This window comes from Siniperca chuatsi, linkage group LG22, assembly GCF_020085105.1.
Source record: "Siniperca chuatsi isolate FFG_IHB_CAS linkage group LG22, ASM2008510v1, whole genome shotgun sequence".
Classification (NCBI taxonomy): Eukaryota; Metazoa; Chordata; class Actinopteri; order Centrarchiformes; family Sinipercidae; genus Siniperca; species Siniperca chuatsi.
The window spans coordinates 24,558,012-24,573,906 of NC_058063.1; the positions used below are offsets into that span (position 1 = coordinate 24,558,012).

The 15,895-nt window shown below is 43.5% G+C and overlaps 2 protein-coding genes and 1 pseudogene across 3 annotated transcripts; all 3 read right to left on the reverse strand.

The window, feature by feature from the left end:
• Positions 1-14,436, reverse strand: part of LOC122870279 — a 234,146-nt pseudogene extending 219,710 nt beyond the window's left edge.
• On the reverse strand, positions 1,480-6,477 carry LOC122870202 (H-2 class II histocompatibility antigen, E-S beta chain-like). 2 transcript variants are annotated; one of them, XM_044184190.1, is made up of 6 exons: positions 6,334-6,477; positions 5,876-6,148; positions 4,523-4,736; positions 4,373-4,443; positions 2,647-2,760; positions 1,480-2,221 (listed from the first exon to the last, which is right to left on the reverse strand). In XM_044184190.1, exons 1-6 carry the CDS (start codon positions 6,473-6,475, stop codon positions 2,196-2,198), a joined length of 840 nt encoding a protein of 279 aa, XP_044040125.1. In that variant the 5' UTR covers positions 6,476-6,477; the 3' UTR covers positions 1,480-2,195. The 2 variants fall into 2 exon arrangements, with proteins under 2 accessions (XP_044040125.1, XP_044040126.1); XM_044184191.1 differs by having other exon boundaries at positions 4,373-4,440; positions 6,334-6,476.
• LOC122870319 (RLA class II histocompatibility antigen, DP alpha-1 chain-like) lies at positions 9,264-14,513 on the reverse strand. Its single transcript, XM_044184476.1, is given in 5 exon segments — positions 9,264-11,588; positions 12,682-12,966; positions 13,990-14,080; positions 14,082-14,236; positions 14,338-14,513. Coding segments are annotated over 5 exon segments (729 nt in total). The 5' UTR covers positions 14,411-14,513; the 3' UTR covers positions 9,264-11,463.
• Positions 14,514-15,895: the final 1,382 nt, after the last annotated feature.

The following is a 15,895-nucleotide window of genomic DNA, read 5'->3' on the forward strand; positions in this document are numbered from 1 at the left end:
ATGATGAAGGTGTCATGATGTCATGTTGATGGGATGGTTGTCACAGCAACATGAATCTCAGGGTCACAGGTCAGAGGGGTGGTTGAGGAAGCCAAAGGCATGCTGGGTAACGACGATGATGATGATGATGATGATGTCGTGAATGTCTTCCAGTCGGTGCTACAGTTAGCCTGTTAGCGCTGCTAGCTTTATAAACTTTATTACTGTAACGTACATTTGAATCAAACTTTATCGAGAAGCAGCTGTAACTTTATAAACTGTTTGCTGGGAGAATTTGAATGAACCAAGCTTTATTGACACCAGCAGAGTGAACACTGTGGTCACTGTGAGAGCAATAAAACCTCCGATAACTGATCAATACTTTGTGACAGTCAGGAGGTCTGACCAATGAGAAGGCAGAGCTGACCAGCTGTGGGCGGAGTCGTGGTGCTGAGATCAGACCAACAGACTCAGGTGTTTAATTCAGTGTGATCGATTCTCTGAACTGATCAGAATTCAGTTTCAGCTGATTCACGTTTTATCAGGGATCAAAGTCTTTGAACGACAATCTGAACCAATCAGCTGCTCGTTAGCTGAACCAGGTCTTTGTTAGCCGCTAGTGCACTAGGCTAGCTGTTAGCATGTTAGCCACTGTTAGCTGAGCTGGTTCACTCTAATCCAGTTAGTTATTAGTTAGCTGAGCTGTTGAATCATGGGTAGGTTTATTTAGCGTAGCCCCGCCCCTCATGTTCCATTGGCTGCCAGCCACCAGGGGGCGGGGCTACGCTCAGGTTAACAGGTGATGATCCATTTTCAGTGTGACGGTTTGTTTTTGTCTCTGTGCAGGTCAAAGGTCAGTCTAAGCCCCGCCCACACATGTCAGTAACCATGACAACATGTGAGGCTGCCTGACCCCGCCCCCTGCTGCATGTAGATCCGTTTATTGATTTATGACATCATCACTCTGTGCTGGTTACCATAGTGACTGAATATGTGTTTGTTTCCAGTATTATTGATTGATTTTTAAACTGATGTATTGATGATTGATTGATGTATTGAACAGGCATGATGGCTGACGTTGGTTTCTTCATATCGGGTATTGATTTGTGATATTGATTCTGTTCGATCCTCCATCGTCTCCTCGAGGAGACTTTATACGACTTTTGTCTTTAAATATCACTTTTCCTGCTGGAGTTTCCCCTCGGGGATCAATAAAGTATTTCTATTTCTGATATACAGTATTGATGAAGACTCATTCTGACTTTTTAAACTAAACTTTACAACAGGTGACCTGGGGGGCGGAGCCTGACGTGTGACATCACACTGCAGGATCCAGGTGTGAAACTAAATGAGGAAGCTCTTATTGATCTCTGACTTATTTATCAGTTATTATGGAATATTTCAAAATAAATATGCTCAGCAGGTGTGCTGTGTTGGGTTGCGACCTACAGTCAGGACTCACCTGTGACAGGTGTTCAGAAACAGACCTGCGCCTTCATCTAATGTCCAATCAGCTTTATTCTCAAAATATTACAATCAGTTCCTGGAATATTACAACTTACATCTTTTTATGGCTTTATTCTTGTAAAATAACAACATCTTTATTACAGATTTATCTTTTCTTCACACATTAAGACGTTTTTCTGTATGAAGTTTTTATTATTTCTTTTAAAAACTACAGATTCATTATAAAATTACAAACATCTTGAACGACACCACAGTCAGAGTTTTCTGTTGGTTTATTGTATTTAAAATATTTCACTCCAGAAATCTATCGATCAAACTGAAACCCCAGGTAATTAAAATAAGTGATTAAATGATCTCAAAGCAGCTGATAAGTCAGTTAGTGGCTGAAAAATATTGATTTCACACAGTAAAGCATCAGATCACATGTAGAGGAAGCAGAGTCCAGATCCAGAGGCCACACTAAACCTGGTCCAGGACTGTCAGAGCGAATACCGGTCCTGATGGTTTCTGAGGGACTTTAACAGTCCTCAGACAGTTTAACAGGACGGTGGACCGACAGTCCTGGATCAGGGTTTAGACCAGCAGAGCATCAGAGTACAGAGACCAGCAGAGAATCAGGAGTTCAGCCAGTCCAGCAGGTGGCAGCACCGACAGTCTGCTGAGCTGAAAACACAGGAAGCAGGTTGAAGCAGCAGCTGCTTTTTCCTCCGTCTGACCAACAGCTGCAGGATCCAGGACCAGGTCCAGGCTCAGTTAGTGGGAACCAGAATCCTTCCTGGTTTAAAGAAAAGAAGCGACAAGGACAGGGTCAGTAACAGATACAGACACGTCAATAAAACTGGACTAAACTGGTCTGGAACAAAAGTCGACGCCCGTCATTCAGTAAAATGTCATTTAGTGAAACGACAGACCGGTTTCTGAAGGACTAGTAAGGACAAAGTGATCTTAGACTCTGCTGAACCTGGTCTGAACCTCCTCTGAGACAGACTAGAACTGAAACCAATCTGACACTAGACTGAAGTGGTTTTGAATCAGGTGTACTGGTCTGAACTGGTTTTGAGTCAGGTGTCCTGGTCTGAACTGGTTTTGAATCAGGAGTACAGGTCTGAACTGGTTTTGAACCAGGTGTACTGGTCTGAACTGGTTTTGAATCAGGAGTACAGGTCTGAACTGGTTTTGAACCAGGTGTACTGGTCTGACCTCGGGCCTTCCTCTTGTAGTAGATGAATCCAGCCAGAGATAAGATCAGACCCAGGATCAGTCCTGAGGCTCCGATGGCGATCTTGTTTCTCTCAGACTCGGGCATTGACGGGTCTGAGGACAGACAGGTAGAGAGACAGACAGGTGAGCAGGCAGACAGGTAGACAGGTGAGTAGACAGGTTCAGAGGCAGGTAGACAGGTGAGCAGACAGACAGGTAGAGAGACAGACAGGTGAGCAGGCAGACTGGTGATCAGGCAGACAGGTAAAGAGACTGACAGGTGAGCAGACAGGTACAGAGGCAGGTAAACAGGTGAGCAGACAGACAGGTAGAGAGACAGACAGGTGAGCAGCCAGACAGGTGAGCAGCCAGACAGGTGAGCAGACAGACAGGTAGAGAGACAGACAGGTGAGCAGGCAGACAGGTGAGCAGACAGACAGGTAGACAGGCAGACAGGTGATCAGGCAGACAGGTATAGAGACAGACAGGTGAGCAGACAGACAGGTAGAGAGGCAGACTGACAGGTGAGCAGACAGGTACAGAGGCAGGTAAACAGGTGAGAAGGCAGACAGGTAGAGAGACAGACAGGTGAGCAGGCAGACAGGTGAGCAGACAGACAGGTAGACAGACAGACAGGTGAGCAGGCAGACGGGTGATCAGGCAGACAGGTAAAGAGACTGACAGGTGAGCAGACAGGTACAGAGGCAGGTAAACAGGTGAGCAGACAGACAGGTAGAGAGACAGACAGGTGAGCAGGCAGACAGGTGAGCAGACAGACAGGTAGACAGACAGACAGGTGAGCAGGCAGACAGGTATAGAGACAGACAGGTACAAAGGCAGGTGAACAGGTGAGCAGACAGACAGGTGAGCAGGCAGACAGGTATAGAGACAGACAGGTGAGCAGGCAGACAGGTGAGGAGGCAGTTGGGTGAGTAGACAGACGGGTGAACAGGCAGACAGGTGAGCAGACAGACAGGTGAGCAGACAGACAGGTAGACAGACAGACAGGTGAGCAGGCAGACAGGTATAGAGACAGACAGGTACAAAGGCAGGTGAACAGGTGAGCAGACAGACAGGTGAGCAGGCAGACAGGTATAGAGACAGACAGGTGAGCAGGCAGACAGGTGAGGAGGCAGTTGGGTGAGTAGACAGACGGGTGAACAGGCAGACAGGTGAGCAGACAGACAGGTGAGCAGACAGACAGGTGAACAGGCAGACAGGTGAGCAGACAGACAGGTGAGCAGGCAGACAGGTATAGAGACAGACAGGTGAGCAGGCAGACAGGTGAGGAGGCAGTTGGGTGAGCAGACAGACGGGTGAACAGGCAGACAGGTGAGTACAGACAGGTGAGCAGACAGAGAGGTAGAGAGACAGACAGGTGAGCAGACAGACAGGTGAGCAGACAGACAGGTGAACAGGCAGACAGGTAGACAGACAGACAGGTGAGCAGACAGACAGGTGAGCAGACAGACAGGAGAGCAGGCAGGCAGACAGGTAGACAGACAGACAGGTAGAGAGACAGACAGGTGAGCAGGCAGACAGGTACAGAGACAGACAGGTATAGAGACAGACAGGTGAGCAGGCAGACAGGTAGACAGGCAGACAGGTAGAGAGACAGACAGGTGAGCAGGCAGACAGGTACAGAGACAGACAGGTATAGAGACAGACAGGTGAGCAGACAGACAGGTGAGCAGACAGACAGGTAGACAGGCAGACAGGTACTTACCCCAGTCGGTCACCAGAGGCTCTTTCAGGCTGGCGTGCTCCACCACACAGGAGATCTTCTCTCCAGACCTGCTTCAACACAAACAACACATCAGACTGTCACACTTACTGGGAGACCTGGACCTGGACCTGGACCTGGACCTGGACTCACCTGGGCGTGTACTCCAGGTGAGAGTGGATCTGGTAGTACCAATCCCCGTCTGCCAGCTCATCGGTGGAAGTGACATCAGAGGTGACTTCCTGTCCGTCTCTGAGCCAGCTCACTCGGATCTGTTGGGGGTAGAAGTCGAAGACGCTGCAGACCAACATGGAGGGGTGTTTCCCACCGGAGGGCGCCGTGGAGCTCAGCCTGACGTAGGGCGCCGCTGCAACACAGACGCCATTACTGTCGTCAGGGCAACGTTTCTTATTTTAACCTTTTTCAAAACAAACAGAAGACGTGGCGCCCGGCCAGAAATCACAGCAGCGACACGGTGTGCTCTGATTGGTGCGTTTCAGTTTGATCCCGCCCACTGGTTTGATGGTTTGACAGGTTTCATGGGAGAATCCTGCCATTAAAAATGACCACGAAAAGGACGTTTACAGTAGAAATGAGCTCAAATCAGAGACATTACATTAATATTTGAAATATAACGGAATCACTGAACTCTGTAATAATTATTTATTTATTTTAAATGTTGTTTCATTTTTCACAATAAAATCTGAGCCTGATGAAAAAAGTGTAGAAGGAGATTTGAGCTTTTTATCTGAGAGAAGTCGAAGACATTTCTGACGACAGCTGACAGAGACATTTCAGAAATGAGACGAGTAATAACAGTGAGGTTGGACATTGAGCAGCAGGTGGAGACAGACATGAGGACATTAAAGGCAACAGCAGAAATGATAGTAATTATAATATAATAATAATATAATGATAATATAATAATAACTAGTAATAATAATAATAATAATAATAATAATAATAATATAATAATATAACAGTATTGTCTGAGGTTGCAGTCGCTCGGTCTGAGCAGCAGGTGGAGACAGACATGAGGACATTAAAGGCAACAGCAGAAATGATAGTAATTATAATAATAATAACAGTAATAATAACAATATAAATAATAATAATAATATAACAGTATTGTCTGAGGTTGCAGTCGCTCGGTCTGAGCAGCAGGCGGCGGCAGAGGTCAACATGTTAAACTGAATTGTCTTTTATAAAATATATTTTATTACAGCAGCTGTGATTATAGTTTATATACAAACTGTTTGCAGCAACTTGTCGAATCAAACTAACAGGAAGTTTTCACTGAACACAGTTTAGTGTGAGATCAATTACACATCTTAAAATATTAATATTAATAATAATAATAATGACTCGTTTCTAGTTGAAACAGTAAAATGTTTAGAGGAATAATATTATTGATCCAGTCAGTGTGTTAATGAATCAATACATGAATCAATACATGAATCAATAACTGACCTGATGCTGTTGGACGTTACAGAAACTCAGACTCACCTGATTTAGTCAGAATGTTGCTGTACCAGTTCCCGATGTTGTGTTCGCAGTACCTCTCCTTCTCAGCTCTCATCTGAGCCAGATATGAAAGATCTTTGTTCCAGTTCTTTGCGTACATCAGTCCAGGCTCAGTGTATCCAACAAACAATCCAACACTGCTGCTGAACCTCACATCCTCCACTTTGTTGAAATAGAAAGAGCAGATGTACTCGATGTCCTTCAGATCAGTGGAGTTAAACACACAGCGGTCCACTGAATATTCCAAAAATCCATCTGAAGAACAGAATCAGTTTAAACAATATGATCAGTGTAGTGATCAGTGATCGGTGTATTGATGAGTGTATTGATCAGTGATCAGTGTATTGATGAGTGTATTGATCAGTGATCAGTGTATTGATGAGTGTATTGATCGGTGATCGGTGTATTGATCGGTGTATTGATCGGTGTATGGATCCTACCTGCTGAGCAGAGGCTGATGAAGAGGAGCGAGAAGCTGAGAAAGGATGAAGCCATGTTCCTCTGTTCACTTGACAAACACTGACACAGTCTGACTGAGAGCTGCTCTAAAAACCAGAGGACATGATCACATGACCTGATCATCAGCTGTTACCAGGCAGACAAGTCAGGCAGAAGCCACTCAGTCACAGGAGGGACTGCTAGCTCATTACTGTTATTATTATTATTATTATCATCATCATCATCATCATCATCATCATTATTACTTACTGTTATTATTATTATTATTATCATCTTCATCATCATCATCATTACTGTTATTATTATTATTATTACTGTTATTATTATTATTATCATCATCATCTTCATCATCATCATCATCATCATCATCAGGCAGAAGCCACTCAGTCACAGGAGGGACTGCTAGCTCATTACTGTTATTATTATTACTGTTATTATTATTATTATTACTATTATTATTATTATTACTATTATTATTATTATTATTATTATTATTATTATTATATCATCATCATCATCATCATCATCATCATCATCAGGCAGAAGCCACTCAGTCACAGGAGGGACTGCTAGCTCATTACTGTTATTATTATTATTATTGTTATTATTATAATGATTAATATTATCTGTCTGCAGTGAAATATTGATCTATAGTTCTGTTAGCGTCTTATCAATACACATCGGTCGTCATGTATCATTAGTAGAAGTAATTATTACAGTTCACAGTTAGATGACGTATGAAAAGACTGCACTGTGTTGATGATTACACAGCTAAATAAAGGTTTTATGTATTATTCATATTTTGGGTCAGTGGCTTCCACCGGATCCTAAAATCGGGTTTATTGATGAACACCGAAGTGAGTGCTGACAGCTGATGGACATTTAGCAAATACCAGAACAATAATCACACATTCACATTATTTAATATCTATATTCAGACAACAGCGTCCAAAGTCAATAAAGTAGCCATTTCCTTCAGAGACGGCTCCTGATCCGGACAGGAAACTGCCATCAAGACAGAGCTCATCACGCTGTCCGTCAGTCAGATGTATAAGTTAGGATTATTTAATGATGATGATGATGATGATTATTCTTATATCTTCATTTATCTGTCCTTCCATCTCTTTCTTCCTGCCCTCCGGCTCCACCGTCCTCCTCTCTTGATCACTCTTTTGTTTAGATGTGGGAGCATCTGTGTGTCATGAATGATGATCAACTACCATCCAAATCAGCACTTTCCCTTCTGCAACTAATGCAGTCCCACAAACTAGCGGACATATGGAGGACTCTGCTATAGGCCTAGACTGCCGGGAGACTTCCCATGATGCACTGGGCGGGACAGTGGTGAAACCCACATGACACAGATAGAGGAAATGACTCTAAAGCGTCTCTGACTAAATTAAACTGCAATATCATCCAAATGTTTGTTCCTTTTTGATAGACATGCCTCCGCGGGACACAGAGAGGGGGCGGCCCTTCGCCCCTCGTCATGTGACACTGTAGCATCCAAACTCGGTGTGGTTGCCATTGTGTGGGGGCCCCGGAGGCCCCGGAGGCTCCGGTGGCCCCAGAGGCCCCCCTCTGAGGCTTTTGAAGTTGTGGAAATGATTAACGACGAGTTGCCCTGCGAATGAAAATCTCCACGCGCCTCAGAAGAAGCGCAGCTCATATTTTTACATCCAAACTCGACGTGGCCTACTCAGTTCAGCTGTCTCCGTTGTCTTAGTGTGTTTTTTGTGAGATGAAAGAACTGAAATGATTCTAAATGTTGAACCAGCAAAGTGTATAGAAGGTACTCGCTATTTTAAATAGTACTTCTACCAGGCCCAAACGATTTTGAATGGAAACAATGTTTTTAATTCTGATTACAATAATTCAATTTAAGATGAGGCCAGAGTGAGGCCGAGCATCAGCAGACATCAGACAGGGACACATGAGGGTGAGGGACGTACTATGGAGGGCCATGCCAGGAAGAGAGAAAGACATGCTGTGGTCTTCTTTACAGTTGTATGTATGTCCATAAATTGTCTCTGTTAAAGCGCTGTAGGAATAAAATGGAACTGGACTGAAAGGAATGACAGCGTGTTGCCTGGACTGTCTTTATTTTATTGTCTCTGGAAACTTCATACACAGAAATGTTTATTATGTAAACCCAGACATTGTGTGATATCCATTCATGGAGATATGAGAACAATCAAAACCTGGTTTTGGATTATAGAGTGAAATATATTAAATTTCCAATGACTTGATTTTGCAAAATCTATTTTTAGATTTTTACCTTACATGATGTACACAATATCAACTCATCTGAGTTCAAAGAGTTTGTTTGAAGTTTCACTTTTTAGTTTGTTCAAAGTTTGAATGCTTTACGTAGCTCTGTAGCTATAGCTCTGTCTGTAACGTGAGATGAAGGCCCGCCGTGCCGTGTTGAAACGCCGTGATCACCACAGCTACGCGTCTTTTAGAGACGGCAACGAGAAGCTTAAAATGAGCTTGAAAAAAGGGGTCGAAAGGTCTGTGTTTCCCTGCTGCATCCTGGAGTCAGAGGTCACATCCCCGTTAAACTTGCTGCCTTTGCCTCAGAGAGAACATCAGAAAAAACTACGCTTTCAACAATAAATCCTGGAATTATCTCAGATCACTCACCTGCATGTATTTTCTTTCTTTCAGTTATAAAAAAAGATCAGTTCCTGACGGGAATTAAAGCTGAACATGTAGTGAAATCCTTTTCTCCTCTGATGTTCAGATCAACGCATCCTCATACACGATATCTTAATAATCCTACGAATGTCTGTGATGCAGTTTTGTTGTTTGCCAACCGGAAAGACGAAGACTTTAAGCTTCTGTTCAGAGCCTGGAAACACTGTGGACGCAAGTTGTTTTCACACGTTTCAGAAATTAGACAGCTTCGTGTAGATTATTCTTTATTACATTAAAACACTTTTCTCTCCCAGGTCATGAGAGTTCATGTTCATACAGTGAAGATTAAGAAGTGACCGTCCATCTGACCCAAGTGTCAAAAGCAAAGATGTCTCATTACAGTTTCAGAGTAGATGACAGAAGAGGAATATACAGAAACAGGCTGCAGACCAGGACCCTGCTCTTCAGACATGATAACTGAGTTATTTTCAGATACAAATGGCACCAAAACATGTTGATATAAATATGATTTTAGATAATAATGTGTACATTTCAACTGAAATCACATTTAGTTCCTTTTTGTAGACAAAAATAACGTCAAGATGATTTTTAAATGTATTATTAATAGTTAATAGGAAGAAATACTTTGGGGGAAATATCAGAAATGCTGCTTTTCGTGTAGCTGGCTGGAGGGGCGTGTCCCTGTCTGTGTTTGATTGACAGCAGCTGGCAGGCTGCCAGAGTGCTGCTGTTACAGCTTAGCAAACAAAGTAAACAAACTTGCGCTGTAGCCAACAGTGAGAACCACAGCAGCATCTAACTGGACCACAGTGACATTAGTTCACATGCTGTTTAAAGGCGGGGCAGCGACTCTAATCCAGTATGCGTCTTTTTGTCTAATTCAGTTCTCGGTCTGCTAGCTGTCTGTTCAGTGTGAGCGCTGAAAACGACTCCGGTGTTTGTTCACGGCTCTGTGAGCGTCGCTGTCTGGAGCTGCTGTGCTGCTCTGGGAGACGTCTCGTCCTCTCTGGATGTTAGCTTAGCAGCAGCAGCTGTAGGGGCAGTTTGCTAACCCACAGCCTAGCTAACATTCTTACATTACTTGCTGTGTCGCTGTTCTGTATCATGGTACTGGATTTCTCCAGAATCACATGCTCCATCTTTAATGTGCTGCAGCTGAGCAGCTAATTAGCTAACTAGGCTGAAACTGACGTTAGCAGGTTCACTTTTCCCCACTGAACTATCATCATCAACCAGTAAACCCACTTGGTACTTGACACTTAGTTTATCTTATACTTATACCGACATGATACTTCATTTATGTTCTGACCTGTTTTATAGTTTTATAGTGTATCATATTGTTTGCTAGTACTTCCTCCTGTGTGCACTGACGTAAAGACGAGCTGCTGCAACAAAGAGTTTCCCTTCAGGATCAATAAAGTCTTTCTGATTCTGATTCTGATTCTGAATGTTTGTTTGGTGGCTCATTCAGCAAGCTGCAGGACGAGACTGTTCATGTTTGTAAATTAGACAAGAAGAGACGTTAGCATGAAGCTAATGTGGTTGTTGTTCAGAGTCTGTGGCTCTCATGTAGCTGCTGACTGGCTCGGTGTGACCGTCTGCTCTGCCTTAACGCTGACGTTACTGTTTTGTGAAAGATTTGATTGGCTACATTGAAATAAGGTCTCCATCTGTGCAGACAGAAACCTAACGCTATTCTGCTGAATTAATGCAACTGATAATGTGATAATGGCATCTTTCAAATTATTACATTTGTATTTATAGAAACAGCAGACAGTCCTGGTGAAAGGTGTGTCGACGGGTCAGAGAGGGAGGGGTCGTTTTCCTCAGACCTCACTGCCCACAGTTTTAGAGGAACTACATCTGGCCAATAGTTTCACTGAAGACATTATCCAGAGTAACAGGGACTCTGTTTGTGTAGGAGATGTGGATGGTGCATGTTTCAGTACTGTGAGCGGCACAAACTAAACTCCATCCGCCTGCTCTGTGTTGTGGTGGAAACAGAAATATCAGAGACACATAAAGCTGCAGAGGGAAGAGAGGAAAATGTTTTTGTAATTTGAGTGATCTTAAGATGGTTGCAGTGCAAAAACAGCTAAAACATGCTAAGCTAAGCTCATAACTGTGAGAAAACATCTACAATTTGTTTTCTTTGTGAATGCAATGTGCTTCTGTAAAAACGTGCTGTTTGTAGCTACTTATGAGGACAATCACATGATCAGCACTCAGCCAATCATATGAGAGCTGATCACGGTTTCAACGCTCCTCACGTAGCACGCTGTTATTCACGGTGACTTCATCTGAGATAACGAATCAGTAGTTTAACTGCTTTCAAACCAGAGACATGAAAATCAGAATTTAGAGGATCAGTTCAGCCTGAATTAGTTAATGTACATATGAGATCAGGGGCCAGTAGGATACACTTCAGTGACATCATTACCCCTAGCCAATCAGCTGCATTCGTTTCCTTTGATGAGGAAGAAGGTTCCAGCAGCCACACCGAGCAGACCGACCGTCAGACCGAGTCCACAAAACACCGCAGGTCCAATACCGGGCTGAGTCTTCTCCTTCACATCTGGAGACAGAAAACACACAGAGACATTAACACGCTGCTGCTTCACCTCCACATCTGGAGACAGAAAACACACAGAGACATTAACACTGCTTCACCTCCACATCTGGAGACAGAAAACACAGAGACATTAACACGCTGCTGCTTCACCTCCACATCTGGAGACAGAAAACACACAGAGACATTAACACGCTGCTGCTTCACCTCCACATCTGGAGACAGAAAACACACAGAGACATTAACACGCTGCTGCTTCACCTCCACATCTGGAGACAGAAAACACACAGAGACATTAACACTGCTTCACCTCCACATCTGGAGACAGAAAACACACAGAGACATTAACACTGCTTCACCTCCACATCTGGAGACAGAAAACACACAGAGACATTAACACTGCTTCACCTCCACATCTGGAGACAGAAAACACAGAGACATTAACACTGCTTCACCTCCACATCTGGAGACAGAAAACACACAGAGACATTAACACGCTGCTGCTTCACCTCCACATCTGGAGACAGAAAACACACAGAGACATTAACACGCTGCTGCTTCACCTCCACATCTGGAGACAGAAAACACACAGAGACATTAACACGCTGCTGCTTCACCTCCACATCTGGAGACAGAAAACACAGAGACATTAACACGCTGCTGCTTCACCTCCACATCTGGAGACAGAAAACACAGAGACATTAACACTGCTTCACCTCCACATCTGGAGACAGAAAACACACAGAGACATTAACCAAGGCTGCTTCACCTCCACATCTGGAGACAGAAAACACACAGAGACATTAACACGCTGCTGCTTCACCTCCACATCTGGAGACAGAAAACACACAGACATTAACATGCTGCTGCTTCACCTCCACATCTGGAGACAGAAAACACAGAGAGACATTAACACTGCTTCACCTCCACATCTGGAGACAGAAAACACACAGACATTAACACGCTGCTGCTTCACCTCCACATCTGGAGACAGAAAACACAGAGAGACATTAACACTGCTTCACCTCCACATCTGGAGTTTGGTCAGGTAATGAGGTGTTTGTCTGTATTTCGTGTAGATGTTAATAAAGTTTCTCACCCCAGAGCCTGGTCAGTGGTTGGTTCAGGGCCAGATGTTTCACTGTGCAGCTGTAAATGTCTCCCAGCTGTGGGACGAACTCCAGTGTGGACATCTGTCTGAAGGAACCGTCTTTGTTGGGGAAGGGAACGTTGATGCTGGTTCCTTCGGTCACGTTCTCTCCGTTCTTTGTCCAGTCGATCTTTACAGGAGCCGGATAGAAACCAGTCACATGACAGACGAGGTGGTTCTTCTCTCCGAGCTCCACGTCGTCTCGGGCGTAGATCATCGGACTGGAAGGAGCATCTGTACAGAAACAGAGTGCAGTTCAACGCTGATGCCTTCACTGGAACTGTGTTTCTTACAGTCTCCACCATTTCACAGTTAAATTATTTTTCTCCTTACTGAAAATAAAGGTCCATCTTTAAAACATATATGAAACTGAAAATAAGCACATTAATATACTGAGTGTAGAGTAACTTCAGAGTTAGTTGGACATGTGAGCAGTTTAAAGTTAGAAGTTGACATTGCTGCAGACACTGAAGGACGAGGAAGAGAGGAGAGACGTATTAAAGGACACTGAGACACTTTCATCAATCCTGAACTTCCAGAGGAAGAGGAGGGTTCAAACCATCGAACTTCAATAAGTGAGGGTCAGTGTGGTGAAGGTTTGTAGAAGAAGAGAGCTACAACGTTAATGAAATGAAAGTACAGAAGTCCTCTGAGGACAGGTACTGTTTGCTGACTGTAATCAGATTATTACGACTGTCTAATAAAATAACATAAAACTAATTTGTAACAACACAAAATACGTTTTGAAGAACGAAACATTCACTGCCAACATAATTACATTTATACAGGTTTGATTATTAAGATGTTGTGTTTGTGGTTATTTGTTTTGAATTAATTCAACTGTCAAACTATCAAATGTCGCTTTCCTCTGAGTAATGAATTCAATGAATCAACTAGATAATAGATGCATGGATCCAAACTGGTGAATGTGAAAATAAATACTTTTCCCACACGTCTGATGAGTTTCAGTCAATAATGTTTCTAAACAAACTCAAACAGTTAAAGTTTTACGAATATAAATTCTACTATCTGATTTTACTGTCAGCATGTTTATAAAACTGAAAAGAAAATGAAATCATGTGAGTTGGACTTGACACAGTCATACAGTCTAAAGCGTGATTTACCAAAACCTCTGAAGGCTCTCTGGACACACGACATGTTCTTAAAGTTAAATATTATTTACAATCAGTGTTCAGCTGCGGTACAAATATCTACAAACAGAAGTGACAGAATATCTCAACTTCATATTTCTCTTACCGCGCTGCAGAGGAGGGTTCTTATAGGCCTGGAGATCCACTTTCAGGTTCTGTTTGCAGATCTGTAGATCAGCCTCAGCTTGTTGATAAGCATCCCGGGCAGGTCATATGATCCACAAAGTCGGGCTGAGGATCGACTCCTTTCTGGTTGATGAAGTCTGCGACCCAAACCTCTTCACCATCCAGACCAAACATCTTCTCTCCATCAGAGTCTGAACAGCCGATGATACCAATGTCCTGATGTAGAACTGAAGAGAGACAGAAACCGGATCAGCTGTTTGTTTGTTTGTTTGTTTGTTTGTTTGTTGTTCTGACTGTCAGTAAACAAACATCAGAGACAGAAACTTACTGTCAGCTGAGACGCAGAGGACACAGGAGAGGACCGGGACCAGGACCAGGACCAGCATCTTCATCATCTTCATCAGCAGCAGCAGCTCTCTGTAGACCTGAACCTGTCTGAGTCTCTCTGTAGACCTGAACCAGTCTAAGACCTGAACCCGTCTGAGTCTCTCTGTAGACCTGAACCTGTCTGAGGCTCTCTGTGGACCTGAACCTGTCTGAGACCTGAACCAGTCTGAGCCTGTCTGAGACCTGAACCAGTCTGAGTCTCTCTGTAGACCTGAACCTGTCTGAGACCTGAACCAGTCTGAGTCTCTCTGTAGACCTGAACCTGTCTGAGACCTGAACCCGTCTGAGGAGGACTGACAGAAACTCCAGCAGCAGCTGAGCTCTTACACACAGAACAGCCAATCAGAGAGCAGAGATCCCGTGATGTCATCAGTAACCAGGTAGAGCTGAGCTGTAACATACAGACGAGACGCAGCTGCAGAGTATTGATTATTAACCCGATCAGTAATCAATACTGAGGCTGTGAAGACTTTTAAAGGAGAAGTGATCTGCAGCTGACGGAAACAAGAATCTTTCAGTAACTTGAACCTTTAGTCTGAAGACAGCCGGAGTCTAAAGTCCGACATCAGTCAGGAGCTCGTCTGTAAGAGTTTCAGTTCCCGAGTTTCCTCCTCATCATCGGCGAGTCCTGAACGAGCCGCCTTCATCAACCGTAAAGTCATCATCAGACGAACATCTGGCACGAGAGTGAAGACCCAAACTCCGGACGATCACCAGAAATGAAGCAGGATAAACCATCACTACGGCAACAGCAGCAGGATAAACCATCACTACGGCAACAGCAGCAGGATAAACCATCACTACGGCAACAACAGCAGGATAAAACATCACTACGGCAACAGCAGCAGGATAAACCATCACTACGGCAACAACAGCAGGATAAACCATCACTACGGCAACAGCAGCAGGATAAACCATCACTACGGCAACAACAGCAGGATAAACCATCACTATGGCAACAGCAGAGATTTCTAAACAATATAAACTAGTGATGTCACGACTGAGTTTGTTTCCTGTTCCGTCGTTTCTTATGGCTCGTTTTCTGATTAGTTGTCGCCGTTTTAGGCCAATTTAATGACCAATAAAGACAGTGAACTGTTATGATGATACTGAAGAAGCTTTCCTTCATTTGGTGTCTGTCCCACTACAACCAGTATAACCAGTATAACCAGTCACACACCTGCAGGATCCACCATGAGCATGTTAGCATGTTAGCATGTTAGCATGTTAGCATGTTAGCCGGCCTCAGCGGCCCTGTTGGTCACACAACGTTGTGATTTAATAGTTTCTCTTTATTCTCACTGTGACGCTCAGCCGAGTTTATTTACAGGTTCCTCTGAGTTCACCTGACGTCCACCACAACAGATAAACAAACATCTATAGATATTAAAATATCTATAGATATTTAAATATCTATTGATATTAAAATATCTATAGATATTTAAATATCTATTGATATTAAAATATCTATAGATTAAATAAAGTTTATGTGACAACAA

Coding starts and splice junctions, on each gene's coding strand:
- LOC122870202 (XM_044184190.1), bottom strand. CDS start 6,475: ATGATCAGGTCATGTGATCATGTCCTCTGGTTTTTAGAGCAGCTCTCA. Junction 4,737..5,875: donor CAACATTCTGACTAAATCAG/GTGAGTCTGAGT, acceptor TCTGTGTTGCAG/CGGCGCCCTACGTCAGGCTG. Junction 4,444..4,522: donor CACCTGGAGTACACGCCCAG/GTGAGTCCAGGT, acceptor TTTGTGTTGAAG/CAGGTCTGGAGAGAAGATCT.